General features: G+C 39.3%; 1 protein-coding gene and 1 long non-coding RNA gene across 2 annotated transcripts in view; both read left to right on the forward strand.

Moving 5' to 3' along the window:
• Positions 1–26: 26 nt before the first annotated feature.
• BTG1 (BTG anti-proliferation factor 1) lies at positions 27–2,222 on the forward strand. The gene has a single exon (XM_008644326.2). It carries the CDS (start codon positions 920–922, stop codon positions 1,304–1,306), a length of 387 nt encoding a protein of 128 aa, XP_008642548.1. The 5' UTR covers positions 27–919; the 3' UTR covers positions 1,307–2,222.
• Positions 2,223–12,162: 9,940 nt separating this feature from the next.
• Positions 12,163–25,766, forward strand: part of LOC108444808 — a 155,654-nt gene continuing 142,050 nt past the window's right edge. The window contains exons 1-2 of the long non-coding RNA XR_001859508.1: positions 12,163–21,359; positions 22,485–22,648. This is a non-coding gene — a long non-coding RNA (uncharacterized LOC108444808). The remainder of the gene's footprint in view (positions 21,360–22,484; positions 22,649–25,766) is intronic.

The following is a 25,766-nucleotide window of genomic DNA, read 5'->3' on the forward strand; positions in this document are numbered from 1 at the left end:
AGCGGGCTGTAAACAAAAGGGGCTCGGGCGTCGCTCAGGCAGCTCCCCCTCCCCACACACACACACAGTCCTTGGCTCCGCAGACAAAGCTTTCGAGCAGCCCGGACTTGAGCTCCGCGCCAAGGGCTCAAACCGCCCGATTTCCAGAAAGAAAAATGCTCCGAAGTTGTTTATTTTTGTCAAGTAAAATTCGTCGGTGGGCGATGAGTCTCGGTTCCCCTTTCTTCTGGAAGCGTCTCTTAGCCGGCCCACAGCCCTGGTTAGGAGCAAATACCGAGGGTTCCTTCGCTGCCCTGTAGGTTTTGTAATCCCAAGCCTGTGTCCCAGTGGGCTCGATGGTGTCTTTAAGTACCGTCAGATCTATAGGGTTTGGGGTGGGATAAAACTCCTGAGGTAAGTAAAGTCCTTGGTTTCTCGCCATGGAAAACAGGCTGGGAAGAACAGTGGTGAAATACAGCCTGAGTCAGTCGGTAAATGCTGCCCAGCTTCTTCCCTAGTTATTTTTGGGTGTTCTTAGAATGTGAGAAGCTAAGCATGGGTGTGATCTCAAGAGGATGCTGGAAGGGGTCTTTTTTCCTATCTGGTTTATGAAGTTTTGAAGCTCTCGAGTTTTTCTGTTATGTATGTAATAATTTTTGTATTTTCATATTTGTTTTTCTGAATGCTGGGAAGTTGCTTTGCACTCCTTTCTGGTGGTGGACGTTGTTCTCTATAGTAGCACAAAACAGTAACTTTGTAGGAGTGCTTCCCAAGGGATATTGATTGCACTTACGTAAATCATCAGCACAAATAAAGCCTATAATGATTTCTCAAGTAATTTGATGCTAAAATAATAAGCTTTTTAAGATCTTGAGGTGCGAAATTCGCTAGAGACCAGTAATCACTGCATCTATTTTTGAACACGGAATTAAGGAGGATAATGTTTGTTTTTTATTTTATAGAACATTATAAACACCACTGGTTCCCAGAAAAGCCATGCAAGGGATCAGGTTACCGATGTATCCGGATCAACCATAAAATGGATCCTCTCATTGGACAGGCAGCACAGCGGATTGGATTGAGCAGTCAGGAACTGTTTCAGCTTCTTCCGAGCGAACTCACTCTCTGGGTTGACCCGTATGAAGTGTCCTATCGCATTGGAGAGGATGGCTCAATCTGTGTGCTGTATGAAGCTGCACCAGCAGGAGGTAGCCAAAGTAACACCAACATGCAAATGGTAGACAGCAGAATAAGCTGTAAGGAGGAACTTCTCTTGGGCAGAACTAGCCCTTCCAAAAGCTACAATATGATGACTGTATCAGGTTAAGATATAGTCTGTGGATGGATCACCTTAAAATGGATGGATAAATTTGGTTTTTACTTTGGGTGGGCACCTCTGGGGATGGATTATGGAATTTAAACCATGTCACAGCTGTGAAGATCTGGCACACGTTAGAGTGGTATACTTTAAAGTGACAGTGCCATAGTTTGGACAGTACCTTTCAGTGATTTAATAGCCTGTGAGTCAAAATGATTGCAGCTTGCTAGGGAGTAAGAAGATCTAGGAAGTGTCAGTTTCTCCAAGACTTCTGACTTATCTTCTACACCAATTTTCAACCCCAATCTGTATTTATAAAGTGATTCTCTGCAGTAGGTCTTGCAGAGTAAATTTGCACTATGACATTTATTAATTGTTAGCATTTTTGGCAGCTCAGTAACAAGACTTACGAACACCATAGTACTGGAAATTTTATTTTTCAGACTTTTACCTAGCACTTACAAATATGTATAAATGTACATAAGATAAACTAGTAAGAATGACCTGGGGAAATGGTCAGATCTTTACATTGGCCTCAAAAGTAGCAAGTGATCAGAGTCTGCCATGGCAACAGGCTTTAAAAAGACCATATAAAGACACTGTCTGAACTGTGGTGTTAGCACCAGCCAGCTATCTGTACATTTGCTAGCTTGTAGTTTTCTAAGACTGAGTAAACTTCTTATTTTTAGAAAGTGGAGGTCTGGTTTGTAATTTCCTTGTTCTTAATTGGGTAAAAGTCTTTTCCACAAACCACCATCTATTTTGTGAACTTTGTTAGTCATCTTTTATTTGGTAAATTATGAACTGGTGTAAATTTGTACAGTTCATGTATATTGATTGTGGCAAAGTTGTACAGATTTCTATATTTTGGATGAGAAATTTTTCTTCTCTCTATAATAAATTGTTTCCTATCTTGGCATTTTAATTAATCTCTTGTCGTGATTACATAGGATCAGTTAAATTATTTTTGTCTCACAGTAGAAATGAAATAGGTACTATAAAGGCTTAAAAACATCAATGGCACCCTGATGCTAGGGAACACTTGGTACAGACCTGGATTAATGAAGACCTCACATATTAGTGCTTGGGAAGTTTAGGGGAACACAATGATGTATATGTCACTTTAAACCTTTTAAAATCAGTCAATGTGGAAATAACTCCAGGGTCAATAATTCCAGGATATGAGGAAAAGGTACAGAAATAACATCCACCAAAGATGACTTGAATAAATCCAGAGGATTAAAGTTTACTTGGCTTCCTGATGAAGGATATAGCAAACCTAAATGTCCATTTTGACCTACTTGCTCACGAGTTCACAGTTCTTACCCGATGGATTCCCTGCACAATAAGAGTTGGGACAAGCGTCCCTTAGCCTTAAGAGCAGCTTGCTGCCTTTTGCTTTCTTCAGATGCAAGACTTTCACTTTAGAAATCATTAAGATTGGATTCAACAAAAGGTATGTTGATCTTTTTTCCCAAACTTAAAAGGTTGGCTGAGGCGAAGTGAGAAGCCCGTACTTATATGTGTATTCATAGTTAATGAATGATGTAGAGATGTGATTCACTTAAGCACCACACTAATGTCATTTGTATACAGCACAGCAGATACATTTGAGAGAAATTCCTTACCACTCTATTTACACTGGTTAAAGTGCTGGAGTAAAACTCAAGACTTTTCTGGTCCTTATCTCCTGTGTACTTTGTTCAGTGAGTGTTTAATAAAAGGCCTACCCACCTTGGTCACTTCAGTCACAAGAACTGCTGCTGATGCTCGGAATGAAAAGAAAGCCATCGTTACTTGCCAACCAAGCTTGCAAGCTATAGGAGAACTGAGCATCAGACTAGCCAGGTGTTGTTGCAGCTCCTGCTCAACTATGAGCCTTTACAAGTAGACAATAGTAATGTGTTGTATCTCCAGTTCATAGCTGTGTAATATGGATGATCTGTAATACAGCTGATTATATATAAGCAAAACATATGACTGAACTGTCCAGCCTTTTTCTTACCAATTTCTTTCCCTTTGTTTTTTTGGAAGTTCAGCTTTACAAATACGATTTTTACCATGATCTGCATACGTATAGCAGCATTCAGCACTTCGAAGTATTGCTAGGGCTTCTCTGGCACTGTGGCTTTCTGGCATGGACTGGTGGAAGTATAAGTGCTCCTGAAGCAGTGAACTTTAAAGACCTTGCTCTATAGGGATTTGACAAAAGATCTATTACCAAAGCTTCAGAATGAGCCTGTGTTACAGTAAAGTACAGGTGTAACTCATGCATAGAGTCAAAGTTTAGGCTCACATTTTGATACCTTAAAAATTCTCTTATTTTTAAGGTTACACTTCAAATTGTTGAAACTGTAAGCAAGAAATTTATTCTAGTGGTAGGAGTACTCAAAGACATTTTTGTGTTACATGTCCACAGACAGCAGAAGTGTATCTGAGTAGAAAGAAAACATTGAGCTTGGCTTTAAAGCTGTATTAAACTTTCATGAAGCTCACTGCTGACTGAACTGTGCTTGGTATATTGTGGTGCTGCCTGTAGTCTTTTCTGCTGCACAGCAAGAACAGCATCAGAAGGGGTAGCTGTATAGTTGGTCTTTGATGTGAGCTATGCACATTATGAAAGCATCAGCTGTCAGTACTTTCTTTTTGGTAAATTAAGCATAGTTTTGTGAGGCAGCGAGTGTTCCATCTGTGAGACTGGCATGTGACAGTGAACCAAGAGTGAGCCTGCTCCCTTAGATAGTTAACATTTTAGTCCTTTTACGGTAAGGTGCTTTCATTCATGGCATAATTTTTAACTGCTGCTGTAACTAGTAATTGGTACAACCCATGTCCTCAGAGTTGCTGGGATTTATTCCAGCTGGAATTTAAATATACTCCAATGTGCACACAACGTGCCCTTGTCTGATTTTAAAAGTACTTAGCATAGTGTGGCAGCAGGGCATAAGGACTCCTGAGAGAAGTGGAATATGTCTGTCAGAGGAGGCTGTTGCCAATCCTGTGTTTTGCTGCAGGTAGAACAAACAGCACACTAAGCTAAATGCTTGTCACTTTTGAATTTCATTTAAGGTGCCATTATGAAACCAGCAAGGCTGTTTTTTTAATGCAAATGTTAGCGATGAGAGCACATTCAAGACCTGCTTGCCCAGTGCACGTTAGTTAAATTAGTTGACTTTCCTTGAGGAGCCCTGAATAATCCTGTTGTTCTGTTGGCGTTCCGAGGGCAGTCTCGGCTGTATGCGGCTCTAATGTTACAGCTCTTCTCAGAATGACGGACCAGTCTGCTCAGAATTGCTGACCATTCAGTGAATGTCTTTTTATAAAGTGTACAGTTGCATTTTACAGTTTATGCCAGGTGAGCAAATGTGGGGTTTTTTTCTGACAGCATGTTCTCCCCTCTGCTACTGTGTGGTATCCTACCACTCAATACTACTTTTGTATTTTATGTTTGGTAATGATGCTCCTCCTATAGGGAGTTGTATTACATGTATCCCTATTACATGTAAGAAGCTCTGTTGTTCTGTACTCTTTGCAGTTGTGTTTTTTTCCTGCTCGTTCTGGAGATGTACATCTGGTTTAAGCAGCCATTTGGACCATAATTTTTTTCTTCCTGTAGGTCTTAGTGTCATTCTTAGGTTTGAATAGAGATGTGAGGATTCTCATTCAATTGCTAATAATGCTGATTTTAGTTTTCCACTTTTCTGCTGACTCTGCAAAGATTTTCAGGTAGATCTGTGTATATTACAGGCCTCATTATGTCATGGGATTTTCTTATTATTGGTTTGTTCTATCAATCTACACGAAAATTTGGAAATAACATGAGGCACTTTTCTGATGTGAGAATACCATCACTGGCTTATACTTTTGTTGTATCTCATATTGGATCAGTTCATAGGATAAAAAGGTCTCTTGTATTCATCACAAAATGAGTCTTCTTGGATCATACCAAGTTGCAGATCTCATGCCATAGCTTAGAGATGACAGTTTTGAAGGCTAAATATTGTTAAGCCTGTATGTTTTTGACTGCCTTCAATTTAAATGGGTAAAGGAAAAGCTTGAGAGATGATTTAGAAGCAGGGGGAACTGTACTGCAGCAGTAGAACCTTAAAAAACAGTTTACTGATGTGCAAACCATAAAGAATCCAGTTATTGGTCCTGGAGTGGTTGGTTTGTGCTGATGCTTGTAAACATTCCTGTCACCAAATTAAGCAGATGTCGCGGAACATGAACACTCAATACGCATAAGGTGTCCTTTTAATTAACCTTGTTTGTTTATGCTGGGAGAATATGATCTCTTGCTATTGTGCAGGTTAGCAATGAATACAACAAAGAACATTGCTGATTTTCTTTTTTGTGTGTCTGTGTAAAGCTTATTTCTGAATTTCCATAAATCAAGTAGTACCCTACATTTTATGAAGTTTCCTCTACTTAATGCCATAATTTTAAGGGAAAACAGTTTATGTTGGCAAAAGCTGCCACTTGACTGAAGAACATTAAAGCTTTTTTTAGTTTAAAGAGTGAAACATGTATAGACTGGAGATAAATAGTTCTCCCAAAAAGGAATGTGTATTTACACATTCTTGGTGTAATAGCAGAGGTTATTTTTACACGTTTCAGATTTACATTCCAATGTGAACATTGAGAAGCAGGATGTTAATTCAGTGGCTTTCAGGGGTTGGTAGAGCAAGCTGGGCTTAGACAATAAATGCTGTATTAATAGTTAGCAGTGACAATTTCATCAACATAGGAATTGTGGGGTATAATTAACATCAGTTGCTTTGACACTATGCTCTTAATGTATGGTTTCAACCTTGCTTTCAGTAGCAGTTGGAGAATGCACTGTGACAAATTATTGCTGATACAAAGTAGGTCAACAGTAAAATGGCTGACTTACCATAAAGGAACAGATCTAAATTATTGTTAACTTCATGTCTAATGGAATTTTCTTAGTGGCTAAGTCTGTGCTCTTGTGTTTCTCAAGCGTGAACCTTGTATACAGCTTTTCCTAACTCCTTATTTCCTAACCATTTGATATTTTTGTCTAAACAAGAAGGAGCATTTCCTCCCAGCTGCTGGGAAGAAATCCACAAAAGCAGTAATGCTACATGCCTGACAGCAGATGTTTGCCCTTGTAGTATTGCAAATCTGTGACTGCAAAGCTGGCAAGGAGAAATGACTTGCAACTAAGGAAAACAAGTAAAATGCTGCATCCTCAAGTTTCCAGGTTTTCTGTACTGAAAGTGACCGGTGACAACACACGAGGAAGGGAAACAGGATGATATTGGATGAGAAAAATCCCAGGCTGAGGGAATGTCGATTATGTTTTCACAGAGGGAAGTGATCCCTGTGATCAGCTGCTCAGTGTCTCATCATGGCTTACAACAGCCTTCTAATGTTTTCTTGAGAGGTGTAGCTTTTACCTTTTAGATATCAGGAAACAGCCTCTAGCTTTCAGGTTCTCTGGGGCATTGTAAAATCCAGTGTGATTGTTCTATGTGCTGATTATTATATAACTGAATAAAATTATAAACATGAACCTGCTAGCATGGTAAGGATGCAAACAAGGAGAACTTCAGTCTTCTTGGAGCAGCCTTGAATGTATGCAAAGAGCAGCAGTATCTGGACTGCCCAATGACAGTGTCAGGGCTGGGGATGCTGCCCAGCATTCACAGTTGGGTTCCAGGCAGCAATGCTTACCTAAGGGGCTCTAACATGGAGCTAAGGCTTGGGTTACGTTTCTAACTCACTGATCAGCTAAAAGACAGATTTCTAGTGCCAGTGGTATCATCTGATGACATTGGCTGCAATTAAGAATTTCCAACAGTGTGCCTTTGCTTTCCTGTGTTCTATGAAGTTCAATTATTGCTTTTTGTAATGTAAGAACATGTAGTATTGGGTGGGTTCTGAGTTTTGCTGGGCACAAACTGAGTTTCTTGTATGTTAAAAAGAATATTGAAAGACAACATTCCTTTTCTGCACTGAAGTATAAACGAAGTTTTATTTGTATGTATACAGGGATACATTTGTAAATTTCTTGTATAAATGTATATATATGCACACATTTAATTATTAGAGTATTTTTCAGGGGTTCATCCTGAAGTCCCTGCTGGCTGTGATTTAATTCAAGTCACTGCAGGTGTTCTGAAGATGGTAATTTTGCATAGGTGGGGGGAAATTACCCTCCCTATTAACTTTTTATGCCTTAAGACGTTGGTATTAACAGGAACATGTGTTCTTATTTTTCTCTTTAATTTTTCTGTATGTGAATTTGCAGCTTGACTCAATCTACTACTCAGCTGAGTAGATTTTCAGGATTTTCTGTGTTCTAAAGCAAATTGTAGCTGTCTAAAGGAACGTTTGCAACATTTTAATGAATATGATGCCGGGCTGACCGGAAAGAAAGCTTAGATACTTTTTTACTTTGTATATTCATGCCAATAGTTTGTAACATAGGAGAGAGATTTCTCTGGTTTCTGGTAAGCAGTTGGCTGAAGAATCAACCAAGAGTCTGTTTTGGTTGAGCCTAGCACCCTTCCCTGGATGGGTGCACCAGAACAGTTGCTTCTGTATGGTAACATTCACATTCTATAGTGTGTAAGTTAAACATTTGTTTACAGGTGTGAAAAAACCCTATTTCCTAACTACAGAATAAAATCAAGGTGCTCGTGTGGTACATCTAATGCTATAAAGTTATACTAGTGATATTAACCAATTTTGCAGTTCCACCTCTAGATGTAGCCTTTGTTATAATCATTTCATTTTTAACCCCTATCTTCCCGCCTCCTTTGTCATTTGCAGCCTATTGTCTAACTCCCTCACTTGCAGGCAGCATGAGGTCATTCTGTTTGTGGATCAGTAGGGAAAAAAGAAGGCAGTGGAAATGGCAGTATCAGCCTGAATCATGATGACATTTAAGAAAAGGATAAATTTAGTTCAATGTTTGTAAAGGGCCTGTTTCTGTGTGATGAAGGTACCAGACAAATTTTGATGGTATTTATCATACTTTCTTTGTTGTCTGGATACATTTAACATAGGTGACGCTTTTGCAATACAATTGAGGAAAAACATGTTGCAAATATGTAAGTACTTTTTAGAAGGGACAGCTGAACAAATATATCTGCTTGATTGTTTATCCAAATGTTCCTGTGACTATCTTCAAAGCTTGTTGCTTGCAGAATTGACAAGCCCTGCATCGTGAACAGCAGAACCCTGTCTCTGAATACTGAAAGTGATAGTTTCTGCAATTATTCAGTAGAAAAATACGTGCATGTCATTCAAATTTGAAATCACTATTCATAGAGTTTACTGAAGTTGAAGTTAATTACAAGCCAACCTGATATGTATACGAAATGTCTTCTGAATTATTAAACTGATGTAACCCCATGACTAATTCTGCAGTACAGATATGTAATTTCTTTTTCTTGCCCCTTTCACTACACCCCCCCTCTCTACAGGAACATCCCTTTGCAAGCAGTTTCCAAACAATAAAATGAAGATTGGAGTTCCAATGTTTTAAAAGATAAGACCTCAGCCTTTGCATGTTCCTAATTTTACTGGTATGAGTACCATGAAGGCTTTTGACTTATTCATGTGAATACGTCATATGCCCTTCAGTATTTTATGAGATCAAGTATGTGTCAAAAGCTTTCTTAGTGAAGCAGAAATGTACTTTTATTATTTCCATAGGCACTGGAAGGCACATTAAGATCTTTATTTTTGACTGAAAAGAAACTTTCTTCCTTATTACTGTAGAATAGAGATAGTGAATAGGCTGAAAAGAGAATGCTGCACATCTACTGCATCATGATCTCATTCTCAACATGATTGCCTCGGTGCTTGCCAGTTCCAATGTTCATGAGTCACACTCCAGTATGTGATTTGCTTAAAAGCAATAAATGTCAGCACTTTTATTTACGATCTGCCTTTGAAGATTTGGAAGTATAACTTCAACACATTTTTTTCTATGACTGTGAAGGCTAGGAACTGGCTTTACCTTTGTCTTTTAAATGAAAGATGAAAGCTTTGACTGATGTATTGCTCAGTCTGACCTAGCTGCAGTGGGTTAAGATGTGTAACTATCTAAACCCACTTCTTCCTCCACCGTGTGAGAAATTACCGTTCTGGTAGGTTGGGGTGGCAGAAATGGCTTTTCTGTCTCCTGCTCAAAATTAGCTGAAGTTGTCAGGGTCGCTAGACTTGTACCACATCAGCCTGAAATGCCTGAGCCACAGTGGGAGCCCGGTGCTGGGGAGCTGACAGCCTCCAGCAGACGGCCGGGGGTGTTGGAAACCGGATGAGCTCAGCACCTGTACGTGTGAGCCACTCTTGTCACCTGCCTGCGAGAGCTGGCACGCACTGAGCAAACGCTCCTGTGCTGGAATTTCGGGAAGGGGTCATGTACGATCCGTGGGGGAGGGAGAGAAGTGGGGAAGGTGAAAGACCAGACAAATGATCCATATGGTGAGTCAGTGGGAAAGAACTGAATGCAATTCCAGCCTAATAATGATTCATAGCTACACTGTTTATAGTTCTTGAGAGAGTGTCTGATCACATGGGCTGCAATGTACACGTTTGTATGCTGTCCTTGAGGACAAATGAGGGAATTTACAAGGGAAAAAAACCCAACAAGCTTTCAGTTTTAGCTTACCTCTTTCTTGTGTGCATTTGAAAGTTTCCATTTATTCTAACTCTCATTGCCCCAGGGTCCTGTGCTAATAAGCCTGGCAAATTTTGCTTGTGAACTAAGTGTGCTTGCTAGAAACCTTACAAGCCTTATAGAGCAACTTTTAGGACACCTACAGGAACATGGGGCACGTCTCTGCAGCGTTCATGTTACCTGCTTGCTAGGTAGCACAGCAGCCCTGCTTTGAGGAGCTGGCTTTACACATTCACTACTCAGTGGATAAACCTGTCTCTCATCCTCATGGTCCTTGAGTTTGGTATGCATTTGACTGCCTCCACTGTTGCTATATATTGCTCAAGTCCAAGATAAATGGCAGTGATGATTTGCTGGAATTAGGTTCTCAAGTGATTGTTTTCTCTGCAGCCTGCTTTCCGGATGTAGCTGTGGGCAGTGTGGATCCTGCCCATGTACAGTGAGCAGCCAGGGCAGCTGCAGTGGTGTAGAAGGCAGTTATTCTGGAGGTGGTGGTGGTGGGATATAATACAAACTACAAAAAGACCTTTTTGGCTAAGGATTCCTAAAGAAAGAGCCCTTTTCAGTGGAATTTATTCAGAGGGACGTAATTGTGGTTGAGTGGCTGTTCCCAGGGTGGGTCTGCACACCACCTTCCCTTTTTAAGAATGGTCACATTACTTAAAATATTTAACAGTTCAGTCACTTACAAGCTACATGTATGTAGAGGTACATCCATGCAAGTATGCAAGAACCTAGATTATTGCTATGAAAGAAGATACTGGAATGGCGTAAAATGTGTGAGAAGTTTCTGCAAATACGATTATATGGTTAAGCAATTATTATTGCAAAATATTTATGACAAAAAGTGGTGGGCACAAGCAAAGGCAAGAAAGCCCCCTGTGTCCTTCTCCCTGAAAATGTGGTGAGAATTCTTATACATAGGTTTTTTTATCTGATCTTCTTCCCTTTGGAGAAATGGCAGTGAGAGGAGGGAACAGGAGAAACTGGAGGGTGGAAAGACAAATGAAAGTCTAAAGTTAGGACACGTTAAATGTCATTGCAAAATGCTTGAGCCATGAACCAATGCCCCTTTATGAACTGTCTGTGACATAGGTGTCATTTGGGTTGACATTAATTTGCTTGGTTCTTATCAGGAGTTGGAGACAGTGATCCACAGGTGAAGAAAATACTTTCAGAGGGGCTTTTCACCTCTCTTATTAGTGCTCAGCATCCAGCTGAGAATGCCTCTCCCTGGCCTGTTGTCTCCTCTCTTACAATATTAATCTCTCCAGTAATTTCCACACCTGAGTCTGAGACCTGTTCCCTAGACTCTCCTGATGGTTGATGAAGAGAAGAAACAGACCCTTCATAGGAAAATCCTCAAATAGATTTCAGTGTCCCAGGCTAGAAGAGATGCACTCTAGAGTGAGCACTGGGTTCTCTTCATATGAAGTGAGCAAGAGCTTGCTCAGATATCACTGACTATCTCTCATTAGGTAAGTCTCACCCCCTCCTTCTGAATGGTCCACATGTAATGTACTTTAACTTGCAGTATATTGATACCTGTACCTATTTTACTAACTCCTAATGCCCCAAGTGAAGAACAGCTAACTCTGCTCACATGTTCATTTTGAAATGCACTGGAACTGCAGTACCTTAGAGGAAATAATTAGCAGTGTGTTTCCTGAATTTCGGGAACATGTTCCCGAGTAGTTGGAACAGGGGAGATTTATTTCTGAGAAGTTGCAGGGTTTGGCTCACCCCGTGGTGTCTTCCTGTACTCTGTGACTGTGGGCATGCACACTTTTTGTCAGGGAATAGGGTACTATGCTCTAACATATATGTATAATTTTCTTAATGAAAGGAAGAAATAAGTATTATTTTAGTCCTCATCTCTTTTGATTTTAAAGAGTCAGTTACCAAACACAAGAGGCCAAATTCTGCTGTTTTGTTTCAAAGTAAACTGGAAATTATTGAGTTCACTTTGGATTGATGTTAGAGTAAATTGTTAATCAAGTAAAGCTCACTGGACATTTTATGTACAGCTTCCTTGAGAAAAGAGTGCTCTAGTAGGACTTACACACACTCCTGGTTGGTTGTTTTTGTTTGTTTGTTTGTTTTTTGTTTGTTTGTTTATTTGGTTTGGTGGTTCGGTTTTATTTTTGGTTTGGGTTTTTTTTGGTTTTTTTTGGGTGTGTTTTTTTTGTTTTGTTTTGGTTTTTTTTTTGTTTGGTTTGGTTTGGTTTTTTTGTTGTTGTTGTTGTTTTTTGTTTGTTTGTGGGGTTTTTTTTGTGTATTAGCTACACTGACTTTACATGTAAAAGACACCGGAGTGGCTTGTTTTTATTCCAACTGCCAGGCAGCAGTCTTGTGTTGTGTACAGGGAATTCAGCTGGGCTCCTGCCCATGGGTGGTGGCTGTTGTAGCTATAGCTCTGTTAGATAAATCGAACCCCCAGGTCAGTTGTGTGGGGTTGTGACAGGAGTACCACACTGGCAATAACCAGTTTGAAGATTCACAGGGTAGGACAAGGGACTTTACTTTTATCAGGTGGTATTGCAAGCCCAGAGGAATGCATTGTGTGATACTGGCTGCCAAAGTGCATGGGATGTATGCTCACTGCATCCTGGAAAGTGCCTGGTGAAGGGAATCTCTTGACAGTTTAACACGATTGTTTTCTTGAGTCAAACCCCACTGGGTGAGAGATGCTGCCTGAGTACTCTGCAGTCTTGCAAAGATTGTGTCTGCCATTCCCAGTACTACTGCTTGTTTCTTAGGGAGTCTTAAGGGATTTAAATGGTGCTACTTTTGTGTAATAGCTAGAGACCATGTACTGTTTACTTTTTCTTTTTTTGTAACCCACTGATGGAGGTATCAGCAGTTAACCATAATGAGTCAGAATAAGATTAAAACTGATTTTTCTTACATAGCTCCAGATTATTGCTATCTTTGTCTTCTCACATGTCCATTTTTGCACAAGAGGGGTATGCTTCTGCCAAGCTTTGGGGCTCTAAAGTCCAGAAGGGCAGTTAGGGAGCCAGGGCAACTCTAAAATCATCATTATGAAATACAAAATAAATTTTGGAAACAACAGGGGCTGCCCTCTTCTCTTACTTTTGGAGACTGCTAGCACACCCCAAAGTGTTTATTTTCTTTTTGCTCCATGAAACGAGGGGGAGGTTCATGTGGAACTGGCATGTGCAATAGGGCTTTCCCATAGCTTGGAAGATGCTTGGACATTACAGGGAAGAGTAGCCAGGGTCACTAGTGGAGCAGAGAGCAGTAGATAGCATCTTAGACATTCCCTGTTTTAGGTGGTACACTGAGCTCCACCTTATCTTTCATTGAATGTGTTGTAAATAAAGCTGCCTCCTACTCCTGTTTGCCTGTTCAGCTAAAGCTTCCAAGATGAGTGATGGTGAGAGGGGCCACGCAGTGGGCTCATCTTCACAGGAGCACATGAGCCCTTTGGCTCTCATTGTCTCTCATTAGATTTTTACTTGTGTTTGCTTTAAAAGGTAGGAGTGGGTCTCTTCGTTTTTGTCTTGTGCTGTGTATTTTATTGCACAATGATATTTAAACATCACCCTTCAACTGAATATCACAGTTTTTGCATGATGATCTGTTGATATGGTCATGGAATGAATTTATACCACCTGTAAAGTAATAGACTTAGAAATAAATAATTGCCGCTCAATTTCTTTTGCTTAGTTTGGTTTTTCAAAGTAAGTTGCTATTCAGTCTTGGCTTTTTGTCTATACCTGTGAATGCTAATGGTTGTTTTAGTTAAATCCACTAAAAACTTTCTGAGCTGACTAATGTCATTCATATTATGTAGATTTTTGTTCAGATTAGATAGATTCAGCCAATATTTTGATATATATTTATATATTTGATAAATATTCAGATTGCAAATATTTTACATGGATTACAGAAAATATTGTTACCTTGGATTAGAGGGAAAGATGTTGACTGCTGCAAATTAATTTCCTCTGTGAATGTGGCAATATAGGAGTGAGTTGTGGTTTAATTTTTTTAGATAGTGTCTGCTCTTGCTCTCAACAAAAAACATTCCCAGGCTCTACTTGATTTCAGAAAGAAGATTTGTCCCTTGGTGCTCTAACATACAGAGTTTTCATTTGTTTGGATATTTTTTCCAGTCTTAATAGGTTTGTTAAGAACTGTGTAATGTATCATAGAACACAATAAATGGAGCAGAACTGCCTGTTCTCAGAAAGACTGTCAATGGAGACTCATCACTAAATGGAAATGCTTCCAGTCAGGTTCTACAGGGACCAGCACAAAAGTGCTGTTAAGGATTTTCAATAGTTTTGAAAGTTCATATAAAGTCTCTGCTCTTAAAATGCCTGTGTTCTACCATTTGGAGGAACACAGACAAGGGCAAAAAAGTGCTGATACTGAATGGTCTATAGTGCTTATAAGCAGTCTGTTTATGTTATATTTGACCTTACTGAAACATATTCAAAGTCACTTAGGAGTAAGAAATACAGGTCCTCTGTCTAGGCAATGGGAAACTGTGTGCAGTGGCTGGGATGAATTTGCAGCTTGGCAGAGGAGCAAGAGCAGCAGCTAACACCACAATGTTAGGGCAGAAAGTGAGACCCTTGGGTGTATAACAATTGGGCAAAGGAAAGGTGTGATTTTACTCTGAAATGTGACATGACATGCTGGGAAACTGCTTCTCGTGTTGGTGTCAATGTTGGTGTAAGGACTTCAGAAACTGGGGAGAGGGCTGAGCAGTGCCACCAGAGTGACATCAGGGTTGAAAGAGCTCTCTGTCCTGGTTAGCGTATCAAAAGGACAGGTCTGAGAAGCCACTTAACAGACTGAAAGAACCTTCTCGGCATCAAGTACTGGATGATGAAGAATCCTAAAGCCTTATGGAAAGGAGATAATGAAAAGTTTGGGAAATGCCTGAATCGAGGCATTTTTGGGAAGTAGAAGAGACATTTTTCACAAGGAGTTTAATCCTTTGAGCAGCCCACCAAAGGAATCAAGACCCCCATTTCCTGATGGCTGCATATCAAGGCCATGTGACTTTCTGGAAAATATATCTAAGTTGAACATAAGTTAGTAAGTTTGTTATTTGAAAATCTGTATGAAATGTGGAGGCCTGGATATACTGAGAGGTTGAAACAATAGAAAAATTAATAACATATTAAATTATCTTTTTTTTTTTTTTGTCCTTACACTGAGTGTACAAATATCTAAGCTTCTATATTTTGGCCATTTTCCTGTTTTCTCATTTTCCCTGCATTCTTTGAACAGCAACTGGCCATACCATGCTGTGTAGTTAGTCATTCTTTGCATATGGGTATAAGGTTCAGTAAAGCTATGCAGGTTTTTTGGTACTTTCTTCCCAAGCTCTGCCTTATGCTGCTGTCCTGACAGCAAAAAAGAAAAACCCCTCATAAATATTTTGTAAGAGTATTTAAGGATCAGCCTTTTCTTAGAGAGGAAGAACCCTCCTTCCAACACTATCTGTTATACATACACTTTTAGAGACACTTCTTTTGTTTTCAAGGCTAAATTGGTTTAAGCTCTGATTCTTTAAAAAACTTGCATGATTAAACGATCTGCATGTACCCATAAACAATGCCTTTTCAAATACTTGGTCTTAGGCCACTTTTCTGAGTGCACTTCTATTACTATGAAAGTGAAGAAATGTAAAAGAAGTCTGGGAGACATAAACAAGTATAGAGAAGCACTGAAAAGGAAGCCTTGTATGTTCACCTGAACTGGAATAAGAGGCCTGGAGGAAGGGGAGAGGCTCTTGAATCTTGAAGGGCAAAGGTGTTTTTACTGCTTTTTTATACTGTTGAAATTGTGACCTTTCAAAAATAATATTTTAATTGCTTTGATGCCTGTTTTTTGCTTAGGTTATATTATCATTTTGAGCTCACAGTTTATTGGATAGAGGATAAGGTAAATAGAAAAGGGAAACAGAAACCTACCCAGAGTTTGTATCAGAAAAGTGACTGAATGACTAACAGATGCTTCAATGCATGTTTAAACATGTATTAGAGTTCCAAATACATCTCAGAAGTGCAGAGCATCAGTTGCCACTTCATAGTGACAAATTAGTTACCTGCATCAGATTCCTCATGGCTTTGAGCTGTCTCTGTGTTAAGTACAATATTTCAGGATGGACCGAAGTATTGAAAGACAGATGTTTGATTGATCTTGTGTTTTATTTTCATGTGTACACTAGTGATTAGAAATGAAAACCCAGATTGTACCCTAGCTTCTAGGACGAGAGGGTCCCCCAAGTAAGGAGCATAAAAGTTCAATAGATGTGGTGTAAAAGCAGTAGCATTTTGCATAGTTGACCAGAATATGGTAGTATGATGTAGGGGACAAGAGAAGAACACAAGTTTTCCAGCTGTGGGTTGTGTTTCTTATTGAAGCAGTTACAGAACTCGTCTATTTTCTTTTTGCTTAAACACAAGTTCAGACAAGAAGCCTAAATGAACAAGGAACTTTTGTTCTTTAGCTGTACTGGCCATGTTTTTGTACTCCGTCAATCATTATTAAACAAATCTAATTTCTTGTAACCTGGATGTTTTTGTGAGTCAGTCATATCCATGGAAGTGATCCCTGTGGTCAGACATGCTGGTCCTGCATAATAAACACAGGATGGTTTTCCCTGCATTTTACTGTTATGATTAGGAAGCAGTTAATTTTGGAAGCTTACAGCTGCATTTTGGCTTAATGTTAACATTCTGTTTAGGCCTTTTGGTGGCTAAGAATTACCTTATTTTTCTTTGCCAGAAATATTGCTTCTTATTATTTTTCTTAAATAAAAGACCTGTGGAGATTTTCATTAATTTTTATGGAAGAAGCTATATGGAATCGTTCCTGCAAGACAGTGAGGGAAATGGGCCCGAAGCTGAAAGTCCTGGGCATCCTGTTCTGTCTGTGTTCCTTGATACAAAATATCTTTGCCTATGTTGGTGTCTGTCTTTGTCCTGCTGCTGTAATGGTGAAAGTAGCCACTTACAGATAAAAATTGCATTATAACTGTGATACTGAAAGTTTGATGTGCTTGACTAAAGGGAGTTTAGGGGCCTGAAAGCTTGTGCACTGCCATCTTGATGGTGAAAGAAGCAGCTTTGTCCTCTTAGAAGCCATGATGCTGTGCCTTTTTCTGGCTCTTTCTACAGAAGTGTGCCTTGGGAGCGGCCCTGGGGAGCAACGGCACAAGTATTGCACCAGATTTTCATCACCAGAGAGCCCAGGCTCATTAGAATGCTCCTTCTATTCACGGCTTTACAGTTTTGCATGGCTTTTGGGTAGCGGTGAGAAACCTCTGAAAGAGGTGGGAATGCCAGAGAGAGCAACCAGCTTGTGCATTCTGCTCCTGCTTTAGGTTCACAGTAAAGATGAAGTTGCTGGTTACTCAGGGTTACATACATCTTATGTCATAATAGATAATCTAAAGAATCAAAGTTATGGAAATTATATATTTAGGGATCAAACCACACAATGGAACAAAATTCTTCAAATTGCTCAAAAGCAAAATCCATTAAAATTCTTGCTGCTTGTAAAAAGCTTTAGCTGCATTTTGAATGAAAACATCCTACAATCAGAAACCTACATGGTTTGACGAGCAAATATGGAAAGCAAAGGTTTCTGTGTTTCTGATTTCTCCCCCTCTTTTCCACCTGTCAAATTCATTCACTTAATCCAAATTTGCAAAAGGTTTTTTATCTCTGGAAGATGTTTTTATGTAGTTTATTGTTTCTTTTGCAAACAAAGAGGGAAAAAGAAATCTCAACAACAAAACCTCAGTTGTATTTTACCTGTGTTCTCATTATTTTCTCAAAGTCCCCTAAGAAAATAAAAAACTCTTTCTTGTGCCTCATAGTTCTTATAACCTGAAGAGCAGTTCAGTAAAGCTTATGATAGTTTCTTCGCTGGCTTTAAGACACTCTGTTTTCACTCTGTAGAGCTTAATGTTAAAAAACTAATGGGAAATTTCACTTATTTGTAAGTGATTTGTTTCTGTCAGTACTAAAAGAGCAATGTTAAGGTTGATACACCTGCACAGCTTGTATGGTGGTAAGTAAAGGAGCTGCCTGGTGTATCTGCATATGTTGTCACAAATCTTAAGCCAAGGTCAAAACCTTAATTTCAAGCCTTAACACACTTCCATTTGCCTTGTTCAAACACTCTATATAGGCTTATATCCTGCAAATGGTGGTGTGAGGCTCATCCAAGGGTCATGCCTGATAAATGAGTTAGGATTCAGGTCTACACATGGTATAACCCCTGCTCAAACTGACACAGGACAAAAGAGTAGCAATCTGGAGTTCTGTCAAAGTTTCCTTCCTTTGCTTCATATCTATTCCTGGTACCTGGCCAGGGCACCACTGATCAACTGTTCCCAATTAGAAATTGGAAAAAAAAAAAAGCCTATGGGCAGGCACTGGGGAGTGCCAGGTTTTCTTTGTAGCTCTGGTGTGAGCTTAAAAACATCTCTAAGGTGGGTGTCAGGATGGGAGCAGTAATTATTTGAAATCATTTATATCTTTTATAATATTTTAAATTCCTGAGGGTATAGTTAATCTGTAGGTACCACCATTTCACATGTGGTTTTTCTTTAATTTTAGAAATGTTGGTGCACACAGTCTGAAAAAATAAGTTGACAGTACAGCACACTACATGTAGTGGTAAATGGAGATAGTCTCTTAACAAGGCTCGGGTTTTGTAGCCATATGTACAAGATATGAGAAGCAAAATACATATTGTGTAGGAATAGCTCTGTTCCCATGGCTGTGGGTGTATCAGTGTGTGCAGCAGCCAGATAACTATCCTGCAAAACACTCTGCAAAGGGCAGTGCCTGTATCTAACTGCCAGATCAGCAGCTCTGCTTCCTCCCAGGGGTGCATCGTCCTGCAATCTGCCCAACAAGGCCTTATGGCTTTTTTGTGTGTTTGTTGCTTATTTGAGTTTTTCTTTTTGGAGGAAGGATTTTGTTGACCTCTTATTACCATGCAGTGAATAAGATCACCTGGCATTAACACTTGGAAGAATATTTGACAAACATCACCTCAGAAATTCAGTCCTCCTGACACCGTGGGCCACCAGATATAAATACACCAAAACAGTTCTTCCATTAACCTCATACCACCAGTCTGTATTTTTGGGCTGTGGGATACTGTCTGAATATGAAATATTAATTGTGAAATACACTGTACATGGGGATTCAAACTAAAAAGCAATTTTAGGCAGTTCTCTTATTCCTTTTGACTAAAAATTTTATTCTGGACCTAAGCAACCGTTTCTTCCTCAACATTTTAGCAAAAGTAAACCATTCCCATTAAAGTTTCCATTACTATAACTTAACTTTTTTTTTCCATTGTGGAATGAACTTCCATTTCACACTTCTTTATAGAATTATACAACTTTATAGAATGATGCAACTATTTACAGAATTAAGCCATAGTGAGGTCTTTGTCAGATGGGGTCCCAGTATGGTATTATGGTATTAAGGAAGACAGCACATTCTTGTAGATTTGATACATAGACTCAGAAATTTTTGGTCCAGAAAGCATTTGGTTCATTTTCGGGTGACTGACTGGGGCTAGTTCACTTTTTCTTATATCCTGATTTCCATTCAAAAATGGGAATTTTGATACTGATCTCATTCATAACATACTGCAGAATGTATAGATGGAAATGCTACGCGTATTCTATTTATATGAAATGCGTATTATAAGGCAAGATTGTCTATTAAAGAGATTCAAAGATTGAACTTTTCTAAGTCTTTCGTTTTATTGGCATTCTTAAATAATTGAAGCATGTAGAAGAGGTACATTTAGCTATCCTGCTGGAAACAAGGACTTGATCCATAGGACTGCATCCCTTATGGGTCCTTCGGTTTTTGCTTGGAAAATGGCATAGTTTATCCTGAAGCCAAGTAGGCATCCTGTGTTACCAAGTAGGCATCTGATTTGAGACAATTCTGCTGACTGACCAGATTCATAGAAGAGTTTTATGTCTGGCCCATGAGTGTGATCAGATTGCTCTGATTTCACTCATAGTTTTGTAGTTGTATTTTTTTGCACCTGTGAAGTGAAGCTTTGGCTGCTGTGAAGGTGAGGGGTGGAGGAGGGGTTGTCCTGTCAGTTTACATTAACTGATGATCTTTCCCAACACTTTCCCTCTGCCTACCCTTGTCTCTTGGGTTGACACCCTATGGGTGATGTTGACTGCAGAGCAGTAGCCCCATGCTAATGGGCAAGGCTTGATGCAGACATTGGGCACTGGAGTATGCTATCAGTGAACACTCTCAATATAGGAAGGTAATAGAAATTCATGTCTCTTCCTGAATTTGTGAGCATGTCCATCTAGCTAATAAAAACCCCAAAGGATGGCTCTTTTATATCCTGACAAAAAGGCTTTTCGATTAATCTGTATTAAATAATATAGTTTAGTTTATTGTAAACATGTAAAAACAATTGGTTTTGTTTGTTGGTGGTTTTTTTGGGTTTTTTGTTTTTTTTTTTTTGTTGGCATCTAAATTTCTCATTATCATTTTTGACTATGTGTTTGTTCTTTCCAGACACGGGTACTGTAGTTATAGGCATTGATTTATCTTTCCTTTTCCCTGATAAAAAATCATGTTAATATGATATCCTGCAGTTCTCTGATGTTTACGTAGTATCAGCACAGGGAAATACTACTTTCAGTTTGATACATAAAGCCCTCCTTGTCTCTTGTGTCTTTTGTCTGCAGGCTATTATGCATGTGACTAAAGCCATGCATGACTTGAGCAAATGTTTGAATAGGGTTCTTGTGTAGTAGGACTGTATAAGCCATTAGGCATACTCTCTTTAACTTGCTGATGAAAACATTATGGTACATTTGGTCACACAAAGTAGAGTAAAATTGCTTTTGTGGCAGCAGAATAAACAGCATTCTAATCTGTGGGGTTTTTTATTGTGCATGTGTGTGTGTGCTGCATACTTGTGGCAAAATTATCAAGCAGGACTGAACATGAAAAGTGTTAAAGTTATTTGAGTTGTGGAGTGAAAGCTGGGCTGAAGAGAGAAAAAATGTATTGCTTTTTTCATTCTGAAATTTGAAATCAATATTATTCTCTCATATTTGTGATCTGAGCCTGGAATCTGTTAATTGACATGTGAGGCAGTTGCTAACCATCTTTGTCATTTATAAAGCCTTTTGTAAGGGCATTGTTTTTCTTTCTTTCTTCTCTATATGCGATGAATACTGGAGTAGGGACTTGTATTTTTGCTGTGGGAATGTGAAAAGCACAGGAAGCTGCTCTCTGCCAAGTTATTTCCCCAAGGATCTGCTTTACATACTGACAATCAATGGCCTGTCAGGTGTAGTTATGCACCATAGCAATGATATGAGGTCAATCAGACAAAACCAAGGTATGTATTCCCAGCAGATCCCAGCTATCTATTTAACATTGTCAAACTAAGTTTTCTTTGCTTTTCTTTGAAAGAGCAACCTCTTTCAGTTTCATTTCTTTTTAGATTTGATTAACTCTGAATTTTCATCTAATTTGTGAAATTCTAACAATTGAAAAAATATTAATTTATTTTGCTTTGTCTTGACAAATACTATATCACGTTTGCTATTTTGTCTTTTAACATAAATCCATGCTTGTTATATTCCTCTGCAACTCTTCATCATATAAAGAGTGTGTATTTGATGTAAAAAAACTAAAAAAACCATGTATTTTGCTGTGAGGAGATATTTAAGTAATCTGTTTTACAGTAACATAAATTTAGTGTCTCATAAACACAAAAATATTTCCTTAGAAAAAGCCACCTTACAGATATAACACATTTGTTTTGCCTTGCAATTTCATATTTGTGAAGCAAAAGATGTATAAATTTGATCTGTAAATCAGTATTTTTATATAGAGTCACTTCTCATTGTGCTATGGAAACCCTGCATCTTGCCAATGTTTCAAATCTTTTGATACCAGAGGAGAAAATACTTTCTTAAAATGGATACAGGATTTTCCATATTTTTCCCTTAAAAAAAACCAACCAACCAAAAAATAGAGCTGTGTTTTGTTAGCTAGTGACTGAGAACTGCTAGGGATTAAGAATAAACATGCACTTGGTACACTGTGTACTGCATACAGTGTAACAGTACAACAGCATTTTTAGCTACTGTGTGTATCATATTGAAAGCAGAAGACAGCAATGATAACATGCAAACTAAACAACTGGGTTAAAATGTATTTCTTAGGTTACAAAAAAAAAAAAAGAAAAAAGAAGTGTTGCTCTTTTTGGGGAAATGATACAATGAAGTAACAAGAAACTAAACCCAGAGCTTTTAAATAAAATACTAGAAATATCTCATTCAGGAATGCAGATTAATCCTGTCTGAAAGCAGCTGCAAGGTTTTGTATGAAAAATCTGTTTTGTTTTCATGGTGTTGTAATTCATCCTTTATTTGTTGTCTTGCTAAATATAGTTCAAGCACTATCATTTGAGCATGTTAGTGTACATCTGCGCCGTGATTCCTTTTTTTTTTTTCAGATATTTTGAAGTGATCTGTTGATTTTCTGTGCTGGGAGACCAGCATGTGAATCATGTCAGCAACAATACTCCATGTTTCAAAATATGTAAAAAGATTACAGTTCTTCAAACAGAAGAAGCAGAGATCTGGATCTACAGCAGAGTGCTGGAAAAAGAACACAAAGGTGGGATGTAAGATGATACCCTCATCCTTTAATGGGGGATAATTTGTTGCTAACTTATGAAGTTGATACACAATTTGAGGAAACGAGCATCCCACCCATTTTTTTTGTGTGTGCTCTGTAGAATTCATATCCTTCCATTTTTGTTTTTTGTTTCCTTGAATTGTGCCTCATAACTTATTGTCATTGCTCATTAGCTGTTGGTGTGTTGGGAGGGTTGTCCAGACAGTGACCCTGCATGGTAACAGCTGAGCAGTTCAGAAGAGAGTCATAATTCACGGTGACCTTTAATGAAATATAAATTTAAAGAAAGCTTCTTTTAGTTTACCATATCTGAAACAAAGTGAGAACTATTATTATCTTTAGTCTTTGCTGTCATGGTATTTAAAGATACTCTGAAGCAGGGGAAATACATTTTCTCATGGGAGTTACTATTATAATTGTTTTGGTGAATGGGGTACAGCATTTAAAATCCCGTTTACCTCTGACCATCAGGCCCTGGTTGAGCAGTTCTCAGCCAGGGGTGCTACATGCTTTGACAGGGAATCCTGAGAGCTGCAGTGTGTTTGCACATTCCCCTTTCTCCTGGAAGATCTATAGGTAACCTGTGACTGCAGCACAGTTTGCATTTTCTCTTTCTAATTCCGTCCTGTTTTCCCAATATCAGCGAGGAAATGCCAGATCCAATTGCCTTTCTCCTTCCTACTGCTCCAGAGCCTTGCTGTAGTAGCAGTTTGGGTTGCTCCAAACCAGCTGGCAAAGAAAAGCATCCATATGACAGCCGGGCAGAATGGCAAAGGGGAGGTGAAGGCTGGAGAGGACCACGCTCTCCAGGGGAGCTGTTTTTGGGCAAGCTGCAGTCTGCCCTCAGTGTGCACCTGCCCATAGCACAAGCAGGCAGAGGGTCTGAGGGCTTCGCTGCCAGGGGAGACCCTGCAGGAGGGCAGTAAGCACTGGGGGACACATCCTCAGCTGCTGCTCTGCTCCAGTGGGACAGTGAAAGATGGTCCTGCTTTCATCAGGTGAGGAACTGAGCCTGAAGGCTAATTAAGTGAGTTTTTCCCTGATCCAGTTTATCAGAGGGTGAAATTAACCTCTCCCCCCAGATGAATGTAATGCCAAGACCAAGTACTCACCTCTCCAGGGAACAAGCCCCTCCTGGAGCCTTTCCCTCTACTCCCTGGTCTGTTCCATGCACTGTGCCCTGCAGCTTCATGCTACTCCACTGTTTCCCTCCCCCAAACCCTGGTAGAGCGGGGTTGTGCTGGCTGCCCACCTCTCTGCAGAAGACACTGCATGCTGCCTCCCTGAGCAGTGTCTTGTCCAGGTGCCATAGCCCAAATGACAGCTTGTGGGGCCGCTGGGGTAAAATGCTGCCTGTCCAGCCTATCACGGGGCCCTGTTTTACCCATTTGGTCCTGAATGGGGAATAAATGTTCATTGAAATGACAAAAGAGGTGCCATCCTATTGCCTGAAACAGATGGGAAACCTACTTGCTTTGGCCATATTGCTTTTGGCAGTTCCTAGTTCATCTGCATAAAAATGTCTGTCCCGTGAGCCTTAGGCCTCCTGTGGACAGCTCATTTGAGGTACTACACAAATCGGTCTGGTGAAGACTTACTGGATACATCTGACTTGCTCATATTTCTAAAACTGAGCAAAGGACTTATTTATTTGTGACTGTTCTCTCCGTTTGTGTGGTGCAAGGTTGGTTGCCCAAGAAGGGTTGCCTGCCATGCTCTAAAATGGGGAAGATTATCTGGGTGCAGCTTGAAAATAAAGCTGTGTCGCAGCACCTGTTCAATCCCATTACAAAGAAAGCCAGGATGGCAGGAGCAGAGATGGAGTAGAGTATATAAGATGCGGTTTTAAGTGAAATTCAAACCCTACCACTAGGAATAAACTTGTTCTTCATAAAGAAGTAGCAGAGAAGGGAGAATACATTTTCCAAGCAAATTGCAAAAGTTCAGGAAATTCTTGGCTCACTATTTGTTCAAGTGATATAAAGGAGAAGGAAGAGACTCTATCCAGCACAAATCATATTTTTAAGAATTTCCCAATATTGCTTCCTGTCTTTGTGCTTGTGCAGCAGATTGTATATAGAAATAAAAGAGATTTACTTTATCTTTTCAGAAGAAAGTGTCTGCTATATAATTTGCTGGCTCTCGTTCGTTCATTCATTGAAAAACAGCAGGAAAAGGGCTTTTGTGTTAAGTACAGTCAAGGTCAGGGATTTTTGTTTTTGATGTTGGCTGCCAGTAGCTTGCTTTCTCTGACTACTGTTTCCAAGTCAGTCTTGGATAACAATCTAGTTGTTAGCTTACAGGGAGATATTTCACAGCTACAGGTCATCTGCACTGAGTGCAAACTAGAAAGAGATTTTAGGACCAAATTAATTGTCTTGTACTCAGCTCCTATTTGTGCCAGTCTCAAATTAAGTTCATCAAGTCTACTAAAGGACACCCAAATTTGTGACCCTGATGCTGCAAACTATTCTTTATGCACAGTCACCTTTAGAAACTGTATGAGCAAAAGCTTTAGCTATGTGACTTGGTTTACATAATCAGAGCCTTTGATACAAGAATTCACTATAGCAGATGCTCAGTTTCATGGTAAGCAAACAAAACTGGAAAACGTTGTGATTTATAAAAAAGAGAACTAATGTTCTGCAAGTGGACATTTTTTAAGACATAGTACCTTAACATTGCACAATCAATTGCCCTCACTCACTCACCATCAAACTATTGTATTTCCAAAGTCTCAAGTTAGTGTTTAAAGGAAAGGAAAAGAAATCCTTAGACAAAATATCTGTGTCATAAAAGGTCAGTATGAAAGTTTGAGCATTTCTTGTTGAGCTTATTTTCCTGGCAGCAGGGCATTTGGGTGGCAGGCAGGCACAAAGTAGAAATCTGCTGTAGTTTATTTCGTGGACTGTAAAACCAAGCCACTATGTAAGAGTGCAGCTTAGTCATACTTCCACTGACAACTCTTGTTTAAACCACTCACAAGCAGTCTGTGACACATAGAGAGATTTCACTTTTTCTCACCCTTTAATGTAATTCTAAAGATTTTGTGAATATATCAATTAGAGATTTCCAGTAATGGAAAGAAGGTTTCAAA

Source organism: Corvus brachyrhynchos, unplaced genomic scaffold, assembly GCF_000691975.1.
Source record: "Corvus brachyrhynchos isolate BGI_N302 unplaced genomic scaffold, ASM69197v1 scaffold242, whole genome shotgun sequence".
In the NCBI taxonomy this organism is placed as follows: Eukaryota; Metazoa; Chordata; class Aves; order Passeriformes; family Corvidae; genus Corvus; species Corvus brachyrhynchos.

Coding starts and splice junctions, on each gene's coding strand:
- BTG1 (XM_008644326.2), top strand. CDS start 920: ATGTTTGTTTTTTATTTTATAGAACATTATAAACACCACTGGTTCCCA.